This window comes from Salarias fasciatus, chromosome 10 (genome assembly GCF_902148845.1).
Source record: "Salarias fasciatus chromosome 10, fSalaFa1.1, whole genome shotgun sequence".
In the NCBI taxonomy this organism is placed as follows: Eukaryota; Metazoa; Chordata; class Actinopteri; order Blenniiformes; family Blenniidae; genus Salarias; species Salarias fasciatus.
In genome coordinates, this window is record NC_043754.1 from 25,977,369 (window position 1) to 26,001,037 (window position 23,669).

Consider the following 23,669-nt stretch of genomic DNA (forward strand, 5'->3'; position numbering starts at 1 on the left):
ATGATTTTGACGTTACAGAGAATCTGTAACAGAAACACTGAAATAAACCATCTCTGGGAGAAATATTGGGACTGGATGTATTGAAAAAGATAATTCACCAAGTAACTAGTTACCTTTCAGTAGTGGTCAGTAACATCTTCTAACGTGTTTTAAACTGGTAACTGTAATAGTTTTTGAGCGAGCATGTGACTTGTTTATAGAAATAACAATACTGATTTGCATTTAAGTGCCGCCAAGAGGTGTGTTGCATCTTCGTGTGCCGCTGGAGAAACGGAGTGTAAGTGTGTCATCCCAGGTTTACCCGAGACACGGCCCTTTCTGGTCCATTTCAGGGATTTCACTTCAGGAGAGAGATGGAACACTGAAAAAACCCATTCATTCAATCAATCAATCAGTCGGCCCTGTTCTTATGACACACACTCTTTCTGTGATTACGCACCACGGCCACGTTTCATCATCTTTTTCCCAGCAGGCAGTAAAAAGCTGCTGATATTTCCCCTGTTTCCTTTGTCTCATTGTTCCTGGATTTCTCAAAAGTTTATCACTTTTCAAGAAAATTATCTTTTAGAAAGAAGTCTCAGGCGTCAGGTACTCCACAGTTCGACAGTGTTACAAAAGAAAATGCATCATTTCTACATTCTGGTTTCAGAAAAGTTTCACGTTTATGCAACATTTTGAAAATGATGTGTGTTTATATGGAAACAGTAGAAATGCTGAAAACAATGTAAATAGCATGCCAGGCCACTAGTGGGCACTGTTGGTTGTTATGGTAATGAAAAAACACACACACTGCAGAGAACAACGCTCTAAACAGAACAGCTACTTACCAAACACAACCAGCTGACGCTGATTTTCCCCGTTTCCATGGAGACAGAGTCAGATTGTTCTCCAAACGTTTCACCTGGGAGTCATTTTCAGAAAGTCGCGTTTTCATCGCTGAATATCACTTTATTATTTCATTCTTGGCTCGGCTGAGAATATGATTTACGTATAAAACACCAAACTTCTCGCTAAGTAAATAAAAAAAAAAAAAAAAAAAAATCCAAGTCCTCGTTTTCTGAGTAATTAAACCTTCTGACGGGCCACTGCTGGCCCGCGGGCCACACGTTTAACACCCCTGTTGTTACATCGCTGTACTTTATCAGTGTGACTCATTTATGTCTTTTGTGCCTGGAACGGACATGATGACAAAGGCCTGAGTGTTTTCAGCGATTTGTGTTTCCCGTTTCCATGGAGACGGAATCACAGTGTTTTCTGAAAGTTCCGCTTCGGGAGCCGTTCTCAAAAAGTTGCATTTTGACTACAAGCGCGTCGTCATGGAAACAGACCTCGAAGACTCCACGTTTTCCTTTTTCACTGGAACACGTTGGCGCCGGAGAACGAGACCCTGGAGAGAGGAGCAGTTTGTCCTCCACTTCTGAAATCTCACTTTCTTTCATCCTGTCACTGGCTCTGTGTTCCTTACTCAAGATAAAACACCAAAATGCCCACTTAGTTAAGAAAAAAACCCAAGTCATGGTAATTACAACATCCTGGGATGGACTGAACCTCCTGCCCGGCCACTTCTGGCCCACACGCCACATGTTTCACCCCTGCTGTGCTTTATCAGAGTGACTCATTTCAGTGTTTTGTGCCTGGACAGAGCAGGATGACTAAAGTCAAACAGTCGGGATATAAAATCAGCTCCGTGTCGGATGAAGGATGAATTCAAAGTGTTTTCACTGGAATCATAATACCTGCCATAATTCCCCCAGGTTGTTTTCCTTCTCTGGATGCCCCGCCCCCCTGCTCGCAGCTGATTGGACAGTTCCGGTGCAGCGGTCTGCTCTGATTGGCGGGCCGTTCGTCCAGGTACAGGTCCGTACCGGAGCGCAGGTAGAGTCTACCTGCGGGCCGCGGATCAGAGACGTGTCAGAGCGCCCGGCAGGTCGAACCCAGTGGCCCCGCTCCCCTGCACGCGCGTCGGGGACCCTTCTGAACGCAGAGTCGAGACTTGGATGGCAGCGAGCGTCGGCCCGGCCATGAATCCGCCGCAGACGCCCGAGGAACGGGCGGTGTTCACGCAGCTCAAGCCGGTCCGGATGTCGGGAGCGGACGGCGCCGAGGACGCATCCGTGTTCGAGGACGTCAAACCCGGGGTAAGAATCCCTCCGCTCCCGCCGCGGAGGCCCCGGGCCCGGGGTCAGTGGCTGGCCGCCCTCACCTGCTGCTCACCTGGAGGGGCCGCCTGACGGGCGGGGACAGGAGGGGACAGGAGGGGACAGCAGGGGACAGCAGGGGACAGCGGGGGACAGGAGGGGACAGCGGGGGACAGGAGGGGACAGCGGGGGACAGGAGGGGACAGGAGGGACGCTCAGCAAGTCCAACCTCCACTCCGTCCTGCAAGGAAGATTCATTTCATTGTTACACACACACACACGCACGCACACACACACACACACACACACACACACACACACACACACACACACACACACAAAATGCTCTGAATCTACAGAGTTTGTTCCAAACGGTCCTCCTTCATCACGCCAGCATGAACCTGGGTGTTCGGAGGAGTCAGAGTGTCTGGCTGTGATGGTTTGGAGCTTGTTCCATGAGCACATGTGCTCTTTCTGTAAACTTTGACCTCCACCCCCTCACCTGCTGAATCACTCCATGCTTTGTTATGACTTCTGCTTTCAGAAGCTATTACACTCTTCGCTCGGGCCTTTCTTAAGACGCTTGTCTCTGTATGAAGAAATCTGTCTGGACGTTTCAGGAAGTTCTTGGCGGTTTGGAGTAGCTGGGATTACTGCAGAAAATCAACATTTCAACTTCCTCAACCACAGGAAGGTGTGATGAGCAGCAGAGACATGACAGCCGCATTAAAGTTAGATGGCAGGGGATTGTGTGGTGGTGCTGCGTGAGTGGAACAGGGCGCAAACAGAAACCCAACACCTGCGGAGGGCGCTGGGTTTGATCTCCTGCCAGGTGTTTAGTAAATAGGTGGCACATCAGGACACCCAGGCGAGGAAGAGCTCCCTGGCTGTGGAGCTGGGACATGAAAGGCTCCCTCCGTCTGTTTGTGTTGGCTCGGCCGGCCGAGTGTTTACAGGCGTTAATGTGATACACTCCTGGCCGGGTGTTGAGCCTGATGCAGGAGTTTGGATTTATGGTTTTTATGTAAACAGGACGGACGCGGTCACATGCTCCGGCCCACCTGGTTTTATCGGCCTGGACCACGAGCCCGTCAGCATCTTTCAGCAACTCACAAACATTTCTGCGTGTTTGTGCAACATGCACGCAGCGGGAGTGTTTGTATTGGCCCGGTGCACGGCAGAGATTTCAGCAGAGTCATTTCAGCTGCAGCACTGTCAGTCAGCTCTGGCATTTGGTGTCAGATACTTGATTCTTGACCAGAACCCACCTAGAAGAGCTCAGAAAGCTTTTTAAAAGACACAAACTAGGTTCTGTCATGAAAAAGTGCAATAAATGTCGATATTATCAGAATGTGCTGATGCTTCTCTCTACTAACACTGTATTTGCAGGTTATTACGCTATAATTTTACTGGTCTGGTTCAGTTGGGAGCGAACAGAGACGTTTATGGCTCCTGGAATGAAATCAGTTTGACTCCCTACGTTAGCAATGCGGATTAACTCTGATTCACTGACTTTCATTCAAGATTTGTGAAAATGCTTTTTTTGACTATTGAAAATAGACAAAAGCAGCCTTATTCCAGAAAATACAGTTAAAAACTAAAATACTTCATGATGCTTTTCTTGCTGCATCGTTTTTATTCTTATTCTTATAAAAAAATAAATAAAAGCCCTGTTATGAGTTAGGCATTTTTCTGATCTTCAAAGCAGGAGATTGTTAAAGGAAACACAGCAGTGTGTGTGTCATGAAGTTTACTGCTGAAGTTGTCATAAATTCTGGAAACTTAGCCGACCTATCAATATGTGGATCACAGCTGTGGAAGACAGAGCAATGAGGAAGTTACCAAATATGGTCATTTGCCAGAAAGGGGCTTAAAAATGTTCGGTGTGGTTCACGTATTACCCTGTTGGTGTGTTAGAATTCAAGATTTTATCTGTCCATCAAAGCCGAAAGCTTGTTTTTTGGCAGCTGCTCTCTCCTCTCTCTCCCCGTTCTCTGGTTTAACGTACAAGACACGATGTACCGGATAAATGTGGGACATAACGGCAGCCATAAACACAAGTATTTTATGGCCTGAGCTGGTTTGTGTGCGAGCAGGATTCCATGAATCACTTTGTAATCGAGCTGAGCGCCCGAGCCAAGCAGAGCAGCGGCACTTTTACGGCCGTCAATCATTGACCCCGGCGTGGCCGGGCCAAATCCTGACCCGCGGGAGACTCTGAACGCCGCCGCGGCCATACGGTGGCTTCCATTCAGGGATCTGAACACACCTGTGACGCCGTTCACGTGGCGAGCTGAGCTTATGGCGCTTTTGTTGCTAGATGTGCAGTTTGGCTCGAGGTGAAATCCCCTGAATTCAGCTGCTTGGTTTTTTTTTTTTTCACATTGAGCTCGCGGCTTTAACATGCAGTGCTTGGCTTTATGCAAAACATGAAGTTGTCAAGCACAAAGAAAGCAGGTTAAATGAAATAGTTACCCTTCAGGCAAATGAATGCCAGCTGCAGCTTGAGCAGGTTGACCTCAGGTGCTCTTATTTTACCTCAACTATCACGCTGCCGACGCCTCAGACACCCAGCCGCGGCTCCATTCGTGGAGAAAACCCGGCAGAAGGTCCTCGTTCCAGCCTCCTCAGTCACCTTGCTGGGTTTTGTTTTTTGTTTTTTAAATTCTTGCCCCTTGTCGCCTTTTCACTTTCTTTTTCCTTCTCAGACAGCTCTTTGTGTCATTGTGTTGGTTCTTTAAAAGGCGCTTAACTGAACTGAGCGGTGTCGTGACAGCCGTATGTGGCCCGACCTGTCTGAGCAGGGCCCGCATCTCCATAGACTGCCCCAGGGAGCGAGGGAGGGAGGAGGGAGCGAGAGACACAGAGAGACAGAGAGAGAATGATAATGGCCAGGCTCATGAAAAAACAGCAGTGCAGCGCTTTATAAATTTAGCAGTATTCATGGCCTCACCGGACCCATCGAGGCCTCTTTGGACCAACCGGTCAAAGCCTCGCTGGACGGGTCGAAGCCTCGCTGGACCAGTTGAGTCCTTAATGGACTGGTGGACGTGTCTCTGAACTGGTCAAGGCCTCGTTGGACTGGCTGGTCGAAGCCTCTTTCAGCCGGTTGTTGGACTCAGCTCAGAGCAGGTGTTTGTCTGTCTTTGTTGCGTGCCGTCATGTCTTCCTGCCGCTCAGTGTCTCCTTATGAACCCGTTGACTCGGTTTTCCAGTGGGTGTCGTGAACCTGAACCCTCTGGCGTGGCGCTAACGTGTTTTCAGGCGATGACTCGACGTTATTGGACAGTGACCAGGGTGAACTGCACAGCTGGTTCTGCTGCTCTCGCATTCTTCTGGAGGCGCTGCAGGAATTCTGCAGCCTTTGAGGGGTGAACGCCAGGCTGTGTTGTCAGGTTACTTGACATATTTCTGTAATTTTACAGTCACTTGTTGATAAATTGTGGCCAGAGGCAGTCTGTGTGGGACATGTTCCTGAGCTGCAGGTTCTATTCCCACTGCCCCTGAACCTGCATGCAGCCATGGGAGCATGAAGTCTTTCAGCATCAATTAAGCTTCTGTCATTTTCAAGAGGTTTCTCTGGACAAAGGCCTCAAATTCTCTCCTGTTTTAATTGTTTGCGTCTTTATTGACAAACTGTTCGAAGGGTCTGAGCTTATTTAACAATGTGTGAGTGTTTGAGTAACTCACTGAACGTAGAGCGCAGGCTGGATTAGGTTTTGATTCTCAGCATTTATGGAATATTTGTGATTCTGTTGGGTTCAGACGTGGTTCAGGGACCGGGTTGGATGATGAAGAAGACAACCGGGCGCCGCATGCGGCTCGCGGACCAGCAGGTGTCCAAGTCCGACTTTAAATTCAGAGGAATCGGTTGGATGTGACTCAGAGTTGTGTTTTCGACCTCTGGACAGATTGAAGCGGTGCTTCAGGTGCTTTGTTCAGCATGTCGGCTTCAGGGCTGCAGAGAGCTTCCAATACACCTGATTTCTGCCGTGTAGCATTTATTTACTCTAAAATCACAGCCGAAAAGAGCGAAGCGTTGCCAGTCAAAGCGTTGCCGGGCACGACGCGAGGTTTTCTGGAAACGGCTTCCGAGACGTCACACCGACAACCTCAGACCACAGCTGCTCATCAGCCCAGCCGCTGCAGAGCAGCTGGAAGCTGAGCTCTTATCTGTCTGCTCGGACCGCACGCCTCCCATCAGGACTGATGCTGGAATAAGTAACTCATATGAAACCGATTCCCAGATTCCTGTGATATTGTATCAGCGCCGAGTTTCCTGTGAGACGGCGACCAGACGGCAGGGGAAGTTACAGAGTAACTCCGAGGCGTCACGCTTCGGTTTCCTGAAGATCGATACTCAGATATGGATTTAATCGTCTTCTCTCGACAGTCTCCCTGCTGGGCTTCCGGCAGTGTGGGCTTGTCCTCCTGCGCTCGCCATGCTTGGCTTCGTGCGTTCGACCTTCTGATTCCTCGCAGCTCCTTGACGTCGGAGCGTTTGACTGGTGATTTGACTTCCAGGACAACACCAGCCGCTGCTTTGCATGCGTCTGCTGGGGACACATCTCAGCTCGCCAGACTTCCTTAATCTAAACCTGGAGCGCCAGAAATGAGGCCCGTGGGCTGAAACTGGCTCTAATCCAGCCAATTTTGGAAGTAGCGGACTCAACACGAGACCGAGTCCTGAGCTGAGACATGGGTGAGGCTGGCAGGAAGACCCGCTTCCCGGCTGCTGTCAGACGGGCTGTAGAGCCGCGCTGGCACCCAGAGTTCGGAACAAGACGTTTTCTGGACATTTCACTCCAGGAAATTTACCTCCCCTAAATTTACCCCTGTGCCTTGACTGTTTTAATAAGAATATTTAACACCTCGACCCTCGAACTGTCAAAGGACATCTCCCAGATCAAGAGTCTTCAGATGAAAACGTAAAACCTTTGTTGCATTTCGGGGTGTGTTTACACGACGACGGTGATCAAAGCCTGAAAAGCAGCTTCTTCTGAAACACTGGAGGTGAAAACGTGAATGTTAATCCTCGCTGCCTTTCTTCGCCGTCGTGTGGGATGAGGTGAAACGCTGCACATGTACAGACAAGGAGCCAAACATCAAAAATGCTGCTCGGCGTCGGGATCGAGTCTGAACGGCGAGCTCTCTGCGGACGCGTGAACCGGGAGTACAGAGGGCTTCTGGGATGGAACCACAACTCTGGCTCCTGCTCGGGGATGGAGCGTACGGAGTGTGATGTGGATGGGAGCCTGCAGGGGGCGTGGTCCAATGGCAGACACATTCAAGCCTGACTCTTGTGTGACGGCGTGCTCCCATCATGCCCGGCCGTGCCTGGGCTCCAGACTGCACATGCCGCCCGCAGACAGCCGCATTCTGCTCTTTCTTAATACCTGAGCTCCGCAAATCTCTTTAATAACCTGCAGTGTTTACCCGCGCTCGTCTGGGAAAACAGGCCAAATCGCCCCACCGAGTGAAAACAAAAGATGAAGTCACTTTGCGGTGAGACGACGAAGCTCCTCGTCTTGAAACGTTGCAGTTTAGGAGCATTTAACCCAAAGCTAAACCTGGAGCTCAGCCTCTCCTGCTCAGCTCACAGAGGCGAGCAGGTTCCTGTGTGGCTGCCGTTTGAACGGGGATGAGCAGCGCTCCAGCAGGACTTCGCTTTTTGATTACTTGTGTTTTCACAACAGTGGGATGAAGTGCCGGCTGGTGCTGCGGTTCACTGCAAGTCACTGTTCTTCATAATACCATAAATACTACAAACTATGAACGCAGCTGGTGAAATTTCTACTGGGCTTTGCTTGACTCGAGCCATAGCTCTTTATCAGTGAGAGCTAACACATTCAAACTAACTGGGAAATTAGAAACATCAGCTTCATGTTGGCTGAAACAGTTTTTTCATGCTTGTTCCTGCAGGATGATTGTTAGAACCTCCTGAAGCATGTGCATCATTATGTACCCTACACATTAACAGTTTAATGAAAACATGAATGAAAAAACACAGCCTCACTAAAGATCAGGAGGGCTTTGCAGGTCGAGATCCCCCCCCTCCGTGGAGGTCGAGCCCCCGGTCAGGAGTCGGTGCGTTCGAGGGTTAGTTGCTTCTCATGTGAAAGGAGAACCGTCCCGACACGTTGTGCATAACACGGCTCATCAGACGGTTCAGACGAAATGTTCCGCTCACATGCAGAGACGAGACGACTCCTGTCGATACAGGCTGATCGTCTGCGTTCCGCCGCCGAGCTCTGTTGATGTGAGCTTCACACGGTTACCAACACCGATTTAATGACTGTACGCTCACAAACTCATAATAAGCCACGTGTCAGCGTGGTTACGTCCCTTTAAATAAGCGTGTGGTGCTGTATTTGTTTAGCCGGTGGTGGAATCAGATCTTCAGCTGAAGGTTTCGTTCTTCCTCGCTGTCCTTGGAGGCCAAAACACACTTCGCTATCAGCGGCCATAAAACTTTAGCAGCGTCTCAAAGGTTTTGTTTTCTCTGCGATGACCTGCCATAATTCCCGCGGCGCCGATTGGCCGCCCGCTGGCGAGGGGCCCCGAGTTCAGGGAAATCCCAGTGGTCTGCACTCCTCTGCAACCCGGAGGCCGTAAAGGAAGGACGTCGGTCTGATGGTGGGACATCCATCCGAGACAATCCTTTCTGAAGACACTCCATCGATGGAAATTATGATGGTTTCCACGGAAACGGCAGAAATGTTAAAAGCAGTGTAGTTTTCATGCTGGGCCACTAGTGGGTGCTGAGAGCTGATCTCAGCACTGACTGACTTGGGAGACGTTGCCCTGGCTTACGATCCCAGCGAGGTGTCGCCAGGGCAACGAGCAGCGTTTCCATGGAGACGGACCCCGAGAGTTTCCAGGAAGCGACGTTTTTGCCCGTTTCCGCGGTGACGTCTCGAGCATCTTCTAAAAGCTCCACATGAGGAGCCACTTTCAGAAAGTTTGCGTTTTCACCGTGGTCGTGTGAACAGACCCGCCTTGAAGCGGTTGCCGTGGAGACGGGGCATCGGTGGGATGATCCTCCTCCATCTGCTGCCTTTCCAGAGTGTTGTGGTTCAGTCGCACACAGGTTTACAGTCTCTGCCAGCCGATTTCTTCACAGTCGGCTCACTAAATGGACAGTAGCGGTCGCAGCAGCCTGGAACCCGACGGCCGCGGATCAGAAATAAGCACACGCTTTGTAAATTGTGTTGCCGTTATGTAAAGAATGAGCCACGGCCTGACGGAGGTCCTTTAAGGATGGATGTCAGGGCGGCCGGAAGTGTGGAAACTCCCTCTGGGTCCTGTAAAGCCCAGGCAGCTGATAAGACCGTCGTTATCGAGCCGAAGCATTCAGAGCCCAGCAGTTGGACCCGTTCTCCAATTATTAACCCACCGCGTCTCTGCCCACAGGTTTTTTTTTCCTCTTTCTTTTCTTCTCCTCGATCGCCACACAATACTGGAACTGTAGTTGATCAACCAGTGCGCTTTGAGGCTGCCGGGCTCGTCCATAAAAACACTCCGCTTATGCAAGAGCAAACCTCTCCTCCGTGTTTACTCAGAGCTGAACCGGCCTCTAAAGTCTCGCTGCTTTTAAAGCCATCAGGCCCTCATCAGAAAGATTGATCAGCCGTGTTGTTTCATCGTCCAGGTTTGCTGAGTTTCACTGTTGCTTTAAAATCTGCAAATGAGGAGAGTTTTCATTGTTCAATCAGTTCGAGAACATTTGTCAAAGAAATAATTTAAAATGACAGAATCAAGGAGGCTCAGAGTGAGGAGAGCCGAAGACGAGATCGTGAAACACACATTTACAAAGACCGAATTCAGCACAGCGGTGAAACACTGATTGATCTATTGATGGATTGGTGCTTATTCAATCATGCATAGGAAGCAAAAGAAAAGAAAGTGTGTGTCCGTGTGTGCGCGTGTGTGCGTGTTTGTACGTGTGTGTGTGTGTGTGTTTCTTCCTCCATCACTTCAGCACCTCATCGGGTCCCAGACAGGTTCAGGGTTTGGTTCAGGTCTCTGCAGGTTCCGGGTCGCCTGCTTTGTTTTCAGACACAAAACATGAAGCTCCAGCTGGACGGAGACGGACAGAGTCTCCCTGGAGGACAGAGTCTCCCTGGAGGACAGAGTCTCCCTGGAGGACAGAGTCTCCCTGGAGGACAGAGTCTCCCTGGAGGACAGGCAGAGAGGGAGTGAGTGTGCTGAGAGAAGACGATCCAGATCCAGTTTAAAGCGGTCCTGCAGGAACACACAGGAAAGCAGAGCGTCTCCACAAACCCCACAGGCAGAACATGCAAACCTTGTTCTGCTCAGCGTCCACTGTGAAGACGTCTCAGTCAGACAGACGTCCGTGATGGCTTTTCTTCTCACGGCTCATTCTCATACCTGTAGTGTGTGTGTTGGCAGTGTGTGTGTGACATTTGTCTGGCAGCTCTATTTTTACCTGCCTGTTTAGGTTTCACTGCGTCTTTCTCATGCCTTCAGCCTTTGTTGTGTTTTGATAGAGTGAGTTCTCTCTCTCTCTCTCTCTCTCTCTCTCTCTCTCTCTCCCCTCTCTCTCTCCACGCCCACACAGGGAACTCCACCTGTTTCTGTGTGTTGGTGTGCACGTGCATCAACATTGATGTTGTGTGTGTGCACTGGTACAAACCGAGCAGTGTGTGTGTGTTTTGCATTGCACTGCAGCGGTGCGTGGATTCTTGCATTGCAGTGTGTGTGTGTGTGTGTGTGTGTGTGTGTGTGTGTGTGTGTGTGTGTGTGTGTGTGTGTGTGGTCTCAGCAGTCCTGTCTGCTCCACAGCCTCTGAATAGCAGCGCAATGCTCAGCAGGTAATCGGGGATGAAGGTCTCACGGTTCCCTCCTCCTCCTCCTCCTCCTCCTCCTCCTCCTCCTCCTCGTCCTCCTCCTCCTCGTCCTCCTCCTCCTCCTCGTCCTCCTCCTCCTCCTCCTCCTCGTCCTCCTCCTCCTCCTCCTCCTCCTCCTCGTCCTCGTCCTCGTCCTCGTCCTCGGCTCAGGGGAAGACCTGCCGCTCAGCTCGCTCTGCCTGTCCCGTCCTGTCACCACACATCGTCTCTGTTGTCTTCAGTTGTGTTTTGTGTCTTTTACAACAAGATTTAGGACCTGAAAGTATTTGCCGGCTGTTCAAGGCGCCGCTGCCGTTCGTCTCGGCGAACACACTTCTCAACTTCCCACTTACTCCAATACTTTTACTCTCACTGTGTGATAACGGCAGGCAGGTTGTGTTTGGGAACGCTCTTATTCCCTGTTTACACCACGATGTTTTCCAGTGGAAACACAAAGTCTTCTTCGAATCTAGTTTGCGCGTTCATACAGCAGCACTGCCTGTGTGTGTGTGTGTGTGTGTGTGTGTGTGTGTGTTCTTGTATTTCTATCCTTGTTGGGGCCAAATGTCCCCACAAGGATAGCAAAACGTGGAACGACGTGCCTTGTGGGGACCTTTTTCCGGTCCTAAGTAGGAGAAACAGTGTTTTCTTGACCATGTTGTTGTTACTGAAAAAAGTAAAAGTGCAAAAACATTTCTTTAGGGTTAGGCTTTGTTGTGGTGTGGGTTAGGGTTAGGGTAAGGGTCAGGGTTAGGGGCTAGACATGAATGGGAGTCAATGGACGGTCCCCACAAGGATAGAAATACAAGACTGCGCGTGTGTGTGTGTGTGTGTGTGTGTGTGTGTGTGTGTGTGTGTGTGTGTGTGTGTGTGTGTGTGTGTGTGTGTGTGTGTGTGTGTGTGTGTCTTGAAGCTGTGGTTGCCGGGCTCACAGGCGGTCCCGGTCCTGAACTCCGTCCCCGGGTCTCTGAATCCTCCCGGCGCCGCAGCAGCAAGCTCTCCAGATGAGAGCCATAAGGAGACAGCGTCGTCTCCGGTGTGTAACACTCGTCCTCTGTGTCTTTCCAGACTCGGCTGGAGTTGGACAAGTACCTGCCTCAGATCAGCAGCCCCCTCCTGAACCCCTCCATCGACGCCGCCGACAAGAAGTACCGGCGCGAGAGCGCCTCGGTGGTGGACGAGTACTTCTCCGACGACAAGCCCAACACGCCGTACAGCCTCAACATCAACGTCATCCTGCCCAGCACCACCCACCTGCGCACCGGCCTGTACCGCTCCAACGCCAAGACCCTGACCCCGCAGCAGATCAAGACCGAGCCGGGCCTGGAGGTGCCCTGCTCGCTGTCCGGCGCCACCCAGGCCCTGCCGGAGTTCACCTCCGTCTTCAGCATGCCGCCGGTCGTCAACAACGTCTTCATCAAGCCCGACATGAGCGCCGGCGGCGTGGTGAGCGTCTCCGCGGCGGCGCAGCAGCAGCAGCCCGGTCTGGACCCGGACCTCCACATCGGCCCGCAGCCCCCCCAGCCGCAGGTCTACCACATGCCCCTGAGCAGCGACCTGACCATGACGCTGTCGCACGGCAGCCCGCCGGCGCCCGGCTCGTCCTGCGGCAGGACCATGCTCAACCTGGGCGGCGTGGCCCTGCCGGCGTCTGGCGGCGGCGGCGGCGGCTACATGCTGCCGGAGCACCAGCTGCAGCCGCACCACCCGTACTACCAGGCCTCCCCCGGCGCCGGCGCCGCCTCGCACCACACGGCGCCCCACAGCCTGCCGCCGTCGCCCCCCAACTCCCAGCCGGGCAGCCCGGACGGCCAGGCGGAGCTGCTGAGCCTGGCGCCGCAGCCGCAGCCGCCGCCGTACCAGCACCCGCTGGGCGGCATCAAGCTGAGCGGGCTGTCGGCGCACGCCCTGCTCATGACGCACGGCCAGGGCGTCCTCACCGGGCCCAAGTACAACCGGCGGAACAACCCCGAGCTGGAGAAGAGGAGGATCCACTTCTGCGACTACCCAGGTGTGGAACTCAGGACGCTCTAATGCGGAGCTGCAGATAACACACACGTGTGTGTGTGTGTGTGTGTGTGTTTGTGTGTGTGTGTGGGGTATCCGCAGCTCCGTATTCGAGCCTCAGATTTGTAACTCAGACTGGACGATTCTCTGTAAAGGTTCATTAAAGGAATACTCCGAAGATTTTGGAGCCACGCCCTGTCCCTATCATTGACAAAGTGAGATAAGCTCATAAATACCTTTTTTGTGTTTGTGCGTCCAGCGGCTGGATCCCAGCTGTTAGCATCGTATTTAGCTTAGCTTAGCTCAATTGCTGGCGGTGAAGAGGAAACAGAGCTGGACTGACGAAAGTGGACAAAATCCTCCTTCCAGTGGTCCAGGGGACGGCGTATTAGCACGTGAAGTAAATCCGAATGGTTATAAAACATTTTAAAAGACGTGTTTTCTTTTCAATCAGTTAAAATAACGTTTTGATACGCACAGACCTGCACATGGCAGTGCTCTGGAAGGATATACCGGAGCACAGCGGCTGAGTCTCTGGCTGCTACTGCTGTGCTCCGGTATATCCTTCTGTGGAGCACTGCGCATGCTCAGCTCTGTGTGGATCAAAACGTTATTTTAACTGATTGAAAAGAAAACACGTCTTTTAAAATGTTTTATAACCATTTGGATTTACTTCACGTGCTAATACGCCGTCCCCTGGACCACTGGAAGGAGGATTTTGTCCACTTTTGTCAGTCCAGCTCTGTCTCCTCTTCACCTCCAGCAGCTGAGCTAAGCTAACTATGATGCTAACAGCTGGGATCCAGCCACTGGACGCACAGACACTATAAGGTATTTATGAGCTTGTCTCACTTTTGTAAATGATAGGGATAGGGCGTGGCTCCAAAATCTTCGGAGTATTCCTTTAAGTTTTAATAGTTTTCTCCTGAACCGGTCCAACAGGTCGGCCCAATCTGCTGCCACTCGTTCTTTAGTAACCCTGATCCCATATATGCAAATCTGTTTCACCAAGTGACTGTGCTGTAAAAAAAGCAGGTTCACTAACGTTTAGTCTTTATTTCTCACACAGTGAATCATTTAATGGTTTGTTCTGAACTGCAGATGTTAGAAAACGTGTTTTCAGAATCAGAAGAGGTGAATTCATTCCTCCTCTGCTTTCCTCTCAGGCTGCACCAAAGTTTACACAAAGAGTTCTCATCTGAAGGCCCACCAGCGCACACACACCGGTAAGGACTGTCAGCCACAACATTACAACCACCCACACCCCGCTTCTCAAACCGAAGCTCCAGAAATCACTCCGCTCTCATTAAAACATGGTTTAACAGCGACTGTTTGTAAAACAGCTGCTTTCCTTCGGTTCGTCATCTCCACCTCTTTCTGTGTATTTTTATCTTTCCTTCTTTCTTCTTGACCATGCTCGGCTTCCGTCACGCCTCCGCCGCTCTTTCTCTTTCTGTCTAAAATGTTTTCATTAATCCCAGGACTTAAGCCTCCAAACAGTCGCTGCGGTGCTGTTGTTTTAAGCTCATTTATTAATACATAGTTTGTCCCGTCGCCAGTTTCGTTCCGCCCACCATCAATAATCCAGACGGAGGAGAACACAAAGGAAATGAAAAAAGAAAAACAGCAGTGACTTCAGTTCGTTTGGTGCTTTTTTTTTTTCTCTCTCTGCCGTGTTCCTGCATGTTCATACCTGTCCAGAGAGAGAGAGAGAGAGAGAGAGAGAGAGGGAGAGAAGACATGCTGTTAAACTGAGGCCAAACCAGTTCCTCCTGCTTTGCAGTTCCTGGTGGAGGACGGAGCAGGAGAGGTTTCGATGTGTTTCCCTCCTGTAAGGTGAAACCGGCGGAGTCCCGGCAGCCTCCCACCAGGGTTTTGGAGATTTACTCATGCGATCGAGAAAAAAAAAACAAAACAAAAAAAAAAGCTGCAGAGCTCGTCCAGCGTGGAAAAAAAAAGAGCGAACACGTGAATCCACCAGCGAATAGGAGTAGGTCTGCGTCCGCGCTCATAAATGAGATAAGATAAAGGTTTATGGGATGGCGGTGGGGAAGCTGGGTCATCGCAGCAGAAGACAAACAGCTGAAAACATGCGGTGAGAACGGCGAACAGAAGGATGGAGGGTGGAGGAGTGAGACTGAACCACTCTGGGTTCACAACGTTTGAGTAATTCCACGTCGGAACACCGGGGGGCAGCGCTGAGTCAGTGATTGTTCTGAGCTCAGCTTCACTTATTGATTTGAATAAATCTCTCGCCTCACTGCGCCCTCTCCTGGTTGAAAACGGCACGACGGCACACGCTAATGTGAGAACCCGCTGGCGTTTACCATCGGGTTCCGTGGTAACGTCTGGATGTTTAAAGGTGCAGTGTGTGGCAGAAGAGTCTCTACTTCATTATATAACAGAACACAAAGACGTGAAAAGAATAACATCTGACCATGTTGTTTCATACCTTTGTGTTTAGAAATATTGCAAATATTTGAGGAGTGGAATTCTACACGACTCTTTGTAAAGTCGCACATCATGAAGTAACAGTTAGTCATCCTGCATTGTGAAGGATGATGGTAAAACTGATTTAGAGCTTAAAACTGTGTTTATTAGCTGGGAGGAAGTTATGAAATGTGGTTGTTAAAGTTGTACCGTCGTAGCTACGCTAGCCAGCTAGCTTACGCGCTTTACAGCTAACGAGTAAAGAACTCAACAGTTAAACTCTAATAGAATCAAGAGCTGCAGGGAAGGAGCAGCCGCCTCGGATCAATGAACGAGTCCACCTCCACCGTCCCGGCGCCGGTCTACGGCCTGAACCCGGTCTACGGAGTGAACCTGGTCTACGGCCTGAACCCGGTCTACGGAGTGAACCTGGTCTATGGAGTGAACCTGGTCTACGGACTGAACCCGGTCTACGGCCTGAACCCAGTCTACGGAGTGAACCTGGTCTCCGGCCTGAACCCGGTCTACGGAGTGAACCTGGTCTATGGAGTGAACCTGGTCTACGGACTGAACCCGGTCTACGGCCTGAACCCGGCCTACGGAGTGAACCTGGTCTCGCCCCTCCCCCCGCCGGCTCCTCTCAGTCCGGTCGCACCGGGCCTGCCCCGTCTTGTCGGCCGTTCGGTTAGCAGTGACGCACGCCTCGATCCTGTTTGGAAGCATTTCTCTGAATGCAGGAAATGTCAGGGGCAGATTAACGGCGTCCCTCCCGCCAGTTGACGTGTGTTGACACAAGTATTTTGTGGAATTAAAGATATTGTTTGCATGGAATTCGTCTTCAATAGACGCCACAGAGAGTGAGGATGTGTTGATGGTCTTCTGGAGTGGAGTTCCTCCAGGTTCTGTTCTGGGGCCCCAGGTTTTGAAGTGGCGTTCATGAAGGGTTAGGGTGAAAACACACTTCAGTTTGAACCTTTGTGCAGAATGGGTCCAGACTCAGCCGGCAGCTGGTTCTCTCCTCCCCGGTGATGGATGCGGCCCTCTGCGCCTCGGCTCACGCCTTCAGTCCAGCAGGACTCTGATCCTAAACCAACAGCGTGCGAGAACCTGACCCACATTATACACTCTTTACCTCACATTTATTTACCGCCGCGCTCCAGGCGCCTTTATGATTTCATTAATAATCTCATGGTTAGCAGACTCACTGATAAGACGCTCTTTGGACTCGTTTAGGACAGAGTACGGATTCAAACACAGAAATGTCTCCTTTTCCAGCAGTTTTAGGACCAAACTGCAGTTTATTTCAGTTCAGCTCATTTTATCTGAGCGCTCGGTGGGCGTGTTTACAGGAGTCGATAAGACTCGGGTTCTTACCTTCACCTCACAGTAAAATGGGTTGTAAATGTTGATTCCTGGTACAGAATCTTTTTCAACAAAGTGGCTTTTAACTCGGCGCAGAACAATCCGGTTTCAGCCTCGGGTTGACTGTGGAGGGTCACAGAGCAATTCTTCTGATTTCCTGTGGCTTGATGTTCTCTTTTTGTTCGATCTTGATGTTTTTCTGAGGAAGGTAAACTGTGAGAATCTCTTCAAGTTAACTTTATAGAAACTGTTTTGTCAATAATTGCTTCATATTTTAATGTAAAAGATCAAAAATGAAGATTAAACTGAGACAAAACGCACCAGAAGCCTGAAGAGAAGTCGGTGTAACAGGATGGAACATGGCGGTGATTACTGGGAAACCTGCTCAGATCCACTCTCCGCCCTACTGGAGGGGAAACGTTTCCCAACACTGGGTCTGGGACCCCTGTGGAGGACTTCACATGTACAAGATTTATGGAATCCCGAGCAGATATGAATGTTTGAACAAATTCAAGCTTCAGAACTTATGAATAAGAGCCGTTTCCAGGAAACTGATGGACCCTCGCTATCGGCCCCCCATCGGGATCACACGTGTGTGTGTGTGTGTGTGTGTGTGTGTGTGTTAGTGTGTGTGCGGCCCTCCTCCAGCCCTCTTCACAAACACTCCCGGAGCTGATAAAGTTAAATAAAGTGAAGAGTCCTCGGAGACGTTTATGGGCGTTGTGGAGTGTTTGTTCTTTGACTCAGAGCTGCTTATAATAAAACTCTGATAGTAGTACACCCTCCTCTGGATCGCCCTGTGTCAGAGAAAAACAGAAAGCAGCAGAACTGAGAGAAATCATTCAGCTTTTCATGTCTTCACTTGTTTTTTAATGATTGTGTTTTTCTATGTACACATTTCAGTGCTACAGCCTGATATTTAAACTAAACCCTCGTCGTAAAATGGTAACAAAGCAGGGACAGTGTGTAATGTTTTGAACCGGAGAAAGAGTGTGTCGGTGTGGGAGGAGAGAGAAGTTTTTCAGTGTAGAGCAGAGCAGAGCAGCAGCAGCAGGCGTTTCTAAAGCCGCTTTGTTTCCACTGATTGATGCTCTGCAGCCGGACGCTTCCTCTGCTCCGATTGTGTTCGGCTGCATTGTGCTCATGGTACGAGCACGGTAATGGACCTGTGTGTGTGTGTGTGTGTGTGTGTGTGTGTGTGTGTGTGTGTGTGTGTGTGTGTGTGTGTGTGTGTGTGTGTGTGTGTGTGTGTGTGTGTGTTTGAGGCGGAGGGGCATTATACTTTGGAGTTTTCCACCTGATCAAACAGCCGCAGCTTTCCAGCATTCAGACATTATGGACTGTAAAAAAACAAAACGACCTGGAGGGTCACATTAGACGTGCGCTACAGCGACTCAGATCTCCGCCCTCCTGTTTGTTTGGTTTCTTTTTTTACTTTCTTATGGAATATTTTCTAAATTTCTATCAGAAAAAGCAGGAAGTGGCTGTTTTTCCATCATTATATGAGTTGCTAAATGTCACCACGTCCTCTTTTATGGTACTCTGATTGTGATCTCTTAGTGTAACGATAATAGGAAATAAAGAATACCAGCCGATAAAGGAGCGTTCAGAGGCAGCGGGTCAATTACATAGAGAAAAACTTTTTTTTTTTTTTTCCATTTGTAATGCAGTTAGTTTTTTCTGAACGAGGTACAGTCCAGCCTGCCGTCCTGGAGCCACATGTGCAGATCCATGAACACTGAAACATCTGGAAATAGACTCTTTTATGTTACTAGCATTTCGCCTTAATTTCCAATAATGGTCAAAATCCCGGGACAAAAAACAGGTAAAGAAGGTGAAACATCAGTCAGGAGGGCTGGTGAAATCCATCAAACGTCTCAGAAGAAAGAATAAAAAATGGTGGAACTGAATCGATTGTAACTGCTGGTGAAGCTTTTTGTTTGAGAAAATGGTCAAAACAAAAGAGGAAAAGATGATTTGTTGGAGAAGCTGCGAGCCTGCAGCCTGCTGGAGGGAACAGTCGCCGTATTCATTCATTCATCTGCAGTGCAACACTTCACTAAGCAGTGTTTATTATATAATGCGTTTGCTGCAGAGCCTCTGGAACGACGACACGTGATCATAAAACTCTAAGAATCCTGAATAAAGCTGGACGTATACGTCGATATTTAGAGTCTTGAGCCTCGCTCGGCGTTCTGGATGGGCGGGTCCCGTACAGCTCGGCGCCGACCTTTGCCCTGCGGCGAGCTGAACGCTCGGGACGGATGGATGCAGTGCGGCTTGTTCGGGAATACATCCCGGTCCGGAGTGTTTGCTCTGTGTGCCTGTGTCGTATTTCACCCACCTGTCTGGGACAAAGGAGAGCAGAAACCAAACACACCTGTGGACTGAGCCTCTTCACAGCCTGGAACGCTCCCTGAAGAGACTTTTAGACTTTAAACCCTCGAAAGAGACTCAATACCGGGCGACTCCTCAGAATGTGAAGCTTTAGAAGCAAGACATGAAAAACGGGAGTCCGTCAGTCAGTCGGAAAGCCCTGAAGTGTCTCCGTCCTGCTCTTTGGACCGTGCGCCTGCTCACGGCTGTCACTGGGAGATTGATGGTCAATAGCTGAAGCTATCTAATCAGCGCTAACGGCCCGAGCTGCTAATGAGCGCGTGATGGCCACCAGGCCGCCTCCCTCATCCTGCAGCAGATAATCCCTCACATTCTGACACAGGCATGAAATGTGGTACTCATGCTCTTCAAACTCCGCTCTTTTCACGCGAAATCCAAGATGTTTGCCCAAACATGTGTTTTTTCCTTAATAACTTGAAATGCATTGAGTTTAAGCTCCATAAATATATTGAAGTTGAATATAAAGTTGGGCCTTTCGGACATTTTGGTACCATATACATGTCTGTATCTGTTACGGTTCTTGAGATACAGCATATAGATACTTGTACAGACTCAGGATGGAGACGTTTTTGTTCGGACATCTTGAATTCTGGGGCCGCCATCTTGGAATTTTGGGTGGATTTTCATGCCTCTCATGAAGTGAGCGATTCTGGCTTTATCTGCAGTCATCGGCTCATTGACACTCCAACAGGACAAGCTCTTCCGATGAAAAGGAAACATCTGCGAAAATGTCCCCAGACGTTTTTACACGACACCTTTGACGCGTTCCAGTGGCGAATGTCAGAAACGTCGTGTAAAAACCTGCCGCTATGAAAAGGAAACCAAACAAACAGCACATTTGGAGCCGTTCTTCTTCTTTCTCTCATAAAGCAAAAGGTTCCGTGAGAAGCAATTCCAACCAAATCAGCAGCGTGTTTCCTCCAAGGTCTCACCGATCAGGCACATCCATTTCCCGCCTTTTCAGAAAAGCAAAGCACACAAATATTTGCATGTTTGAATCTTTTTGAATATTTCAAATGGCAGCATGTGACAGAAACAAATCCGGCGACAAACAGGAGAGGCGAAGAATCACCGATGGCTGCAGGAGTACAGTACGGGAGAATCCCAGCAAGCGACAACATCACCAAAGATAGATGCTAAAAACATCATTAAAAATATTCTAAATGCTGTTTTTAAAGTTTGAGAGAACAAAACCAAAACACTCATATTACTGACAAACGTTACAGTGTGGACAGAATCGATAACTCGTCTGTTAAACGCAGGTCAGAGTGAATCCCTCCCGTCATTTCCAGGTTTTGGAGGTTTGCTTGCTGGAGGAGTGGATCTCTTCCTGAGGACGGGTCGATTGATGCTTGATGGTCTGAGACAGCTGGGCTTTTTCACGACGACGTTTCCAGTGAAAACACATTGTTTCTCCATGTTCTCTTCAGTACAGTTGCGTGTTCATACTGTCATGTCTGTTTCCACGGAAACGGTGTAGTGAGCACACCTGGCCACTGGGCGGTGCTGTTCACCGGAGCAGCGTTTTCACAGTGTTTTCAATAAGTTTATGAGGAGCCGTTGGGCCAAAACACTGCGGCTGCCTCCCACACACACACACACACACACACACACACACACACACACACACACACACCTCACCTGAATCACGCAGCTGTAAATGAAGGCGTGTCTCCACATAAATACCACAGAGGTCAGAGGTCAGTGACGGAGTGGAGCGTGTTCTTCTTCTTCTTCTTCTTCTTCTTCTTCTTCTTCTTCTCTTCTTCTTCTTCTTCTTCTTCTTCTTCTTCTTCTTCTTCTTCTTCTTCTTCTTCTTCTTCTTCTTCTCTTCTTCTTCTTCTTCTTCTTCTTCTTCTTCTTCTTCTTCTTCTCCTTCTCCTTCTCCTTCTCCTTCTTCCCGTCCAGACGCTGGACGTTAACGCTCCGCCTCCGGTTGTGTTTCAGGGGAGAAGCCGTACCGCTGCACATGGGAGAACTGCGACTGGCGCTTCGCCCGGTCGGACGAGCTGACCCGGCACTACCGGAAACACACCGGCGCCAAACCCTTCAAGTGCGTGGCCTGCAGCCGCTGCTTCTCCCGCTCCGACCACCTGGCCCTGCACATGAAGCGCCACCAGAACTGACAGAGGAGCCCCCCCCCCCCCCCCCCCCCCCCCCCCCGCTGCAGGACCCGGGTCAGGCTACCCGATCCCCTGGAGCACAAGTCTCCCTGCCGTGTCAGAGCGTTTCCCCTCATGTCAGGATGACCGTCAGCTTCCAGAACCTTCTGCGTTCCCTGTTTTCTCCCGGTTCCACTCGGAACCAGACGGTGGGACTTGTCGTCCAGACACTACGGTGAACCTGGAAGCAGCCCAGAGCCGTGTGTGCTGTTGGCCTCCTCTGCTGGCTCCCTGCAGCTCTCTGTCAGAACTCAGAGTTCTGTTTTCACTTCCTGCCTGCCTCCTCAGCTGAACTCTGTAGATACCTGTACATATTTCTATGTATGTGTGTTTTTTCCAGTACGACGAATGTATTGCGATTCATACTTGACTCTGGCTCTCCTCCCGTCCTCCGTCTGAATGTTGAATGTTGTCCAAACTGAAAGAGCTCCGTCAGTCAGACTCGCTGTCATGGAAAAGTTGCGGCCGGCCTGGTTCTGCCTGTTGCGGCGCAGGTCCTCCCTGCAGCCATGTTTCAGTGTTTGTGTTGGTGACATTAGCCGTTTCCACGGCGACGCAGCTCCCTCCACAGCAGCCCTGGTTTCGTCGGCTTCACACTCTTCCTCCACTCCGTGAATCCTCGACTCTCTCCAGATCAGCCGGAGAGGTGAGTCGCTCCGAAAAGATGAACTTACTCCTGAAAACGCGGCGTTAAGACGTCCGGTTTGGAGGGAAAAGCAGGACTCGTCAGTCCATTCGTTCTCCAGAGCAAAGTTCACTCCCCGGCCTCCACCACCGACTCGTTCAGACTCGTTTATCACCTCCTGAGAAGAACAGTGAATGTAGAGGAAAGCCTCAGCAGCCCTGCTAGATGGGATTTATTCTGCATACAGAGCAGCGCTTTGGTTCTATTGCTGATCCGGGTCCTCCACCTGCAGGAGATGTTGGGAACTGCAGCGTTACGCTCCAGTCTGGTTAATAAAGTCACAATCAGCTCGCAGAAATACGACCCTCACACACACACCGTGCAGGGAGACCATACCCGATGGTTAAGACTAATTAAAAGCTGCTGGGAAATTTGGTGCAAAGCTGCAACTTCTCATCTCTAAACATTTTAAAATTCCTGTTTTTACATGATTCTAAATGAATTTCTTGTCTGAGGATAATTTACTGTATAATTTACCAGTCAGCTAAAGTTTACCTGAAGTCACTCTTTTATCCATTAAATTTGGTTTTACAGTTTATTTTTTCAGACAATTACTAAATATACATATTACATATATCAAACAATCCACATTCGAGCAGAATCTTATACCAAACTTCGATTTTAATGTTTCTCAAACACTTGAAATGTCACGATTTTAAATTTTTGCAACCCGCAGGTAAAAATTCCAACTACATTTAATTTAAATCAAATCATTTTCGGGATTTTTCTAAGAAAAGAAACACCTGTTGCCAAGGTAACGCCTGTATACACAGGTTTGTAAAAATTTACAGTTTTTTTTTACTAAAAAAGTAAAAAATAAAAGTGGTGTCTGTTGTTCAGGCAGGCTTTTCCTAGTTTTGATCATTTGATTGTTTTCAAAATAAAGCGTTAACTCGTGCTGTAGCACCACCTGCAGGCGACGTGCAGTAAAACGTCCTGAATCAGTTTTAATGCAGTATTTTTCATATGATAAATACAGATGAGAAACTGTTTTATATCAGCTTTCTGACGTGTAAAAACATTTGATGTTTCTATTCCATGAGTTTCTCCTCTGATCAGCAGAACATGAACATTCAAACATTCATATTTAATGTTGCCATGAATGTGACTTTCCTCTCTGGTAAAAGTGAGAACGTGTGAAGGGTTCCTCGGTGTGTGGCTGCAGATTTTAGGGTTAAAGCGCCTTTCGTCACATTAAATCCACAGTTTGGATCCATTTTCTTTTTAATCCTGTAGAGTTTGTGGAAGTGAGCAGGGGCGTCGATCGATGCAGCACCGTGTGTGTGAGAGTGTGTGTGTGAGAATCCTCTTATTTCAGCGCTGATGGAGTGTGTGTTTGTTAAGTGTGTGTCCTCAGGAAAGCAGTTCTCGTCTGTCTGGCTCTGTAAATACCGCAGCTTCACCTCAACACTCTGTAAATAGGACTTTTATTCTCGGCTGTAATATTAATATTTTTATCTTTTTTAAACCAATGGGATTTTAGATCGGTTGTAACTGAGTTTGTTTAATTGTGTTTTGATACTCTGCGTTCCATCAGATTGTTTGTTAATGTATGTTAATAAGAACAATGCTTTAACGTTTTATGTAATAATGAAAATAATAAAAAATATTGATAAAGTGAAGAAATGGAGTGTTTTGG

The 23,669-nt window shown here is 49.3% G+C and overlaps 1 protein-coding gene across 1 annotated transcript; it reads left to right on the forward strand.

Annotated features, from left to right (window-relative positions):
* The first annotated feature begins 1,892 nt into the window (after positions 1-1,892).
* On the forward strand, positions 1,893-23,669 carry klf5l (Kruppel like factor 5 like). The gene is made up of 4 exons (XM_030101721.1): positions 1,893-2,138; positions 12,056-12,998; positions 14,161-14,220; positions 21,131-23,669. The coding sequence occupies exons 1-4, from the start codon at positions 1,998-2,000 to the stop codon at positions 21,307-21,309; spliced, it is 1,323 nt and encodes a 440-aa protein (XP_029957581.1). The 5' UTR covers positions 1,893-1,997; the 3' UTR covers positions 21,310-23,669.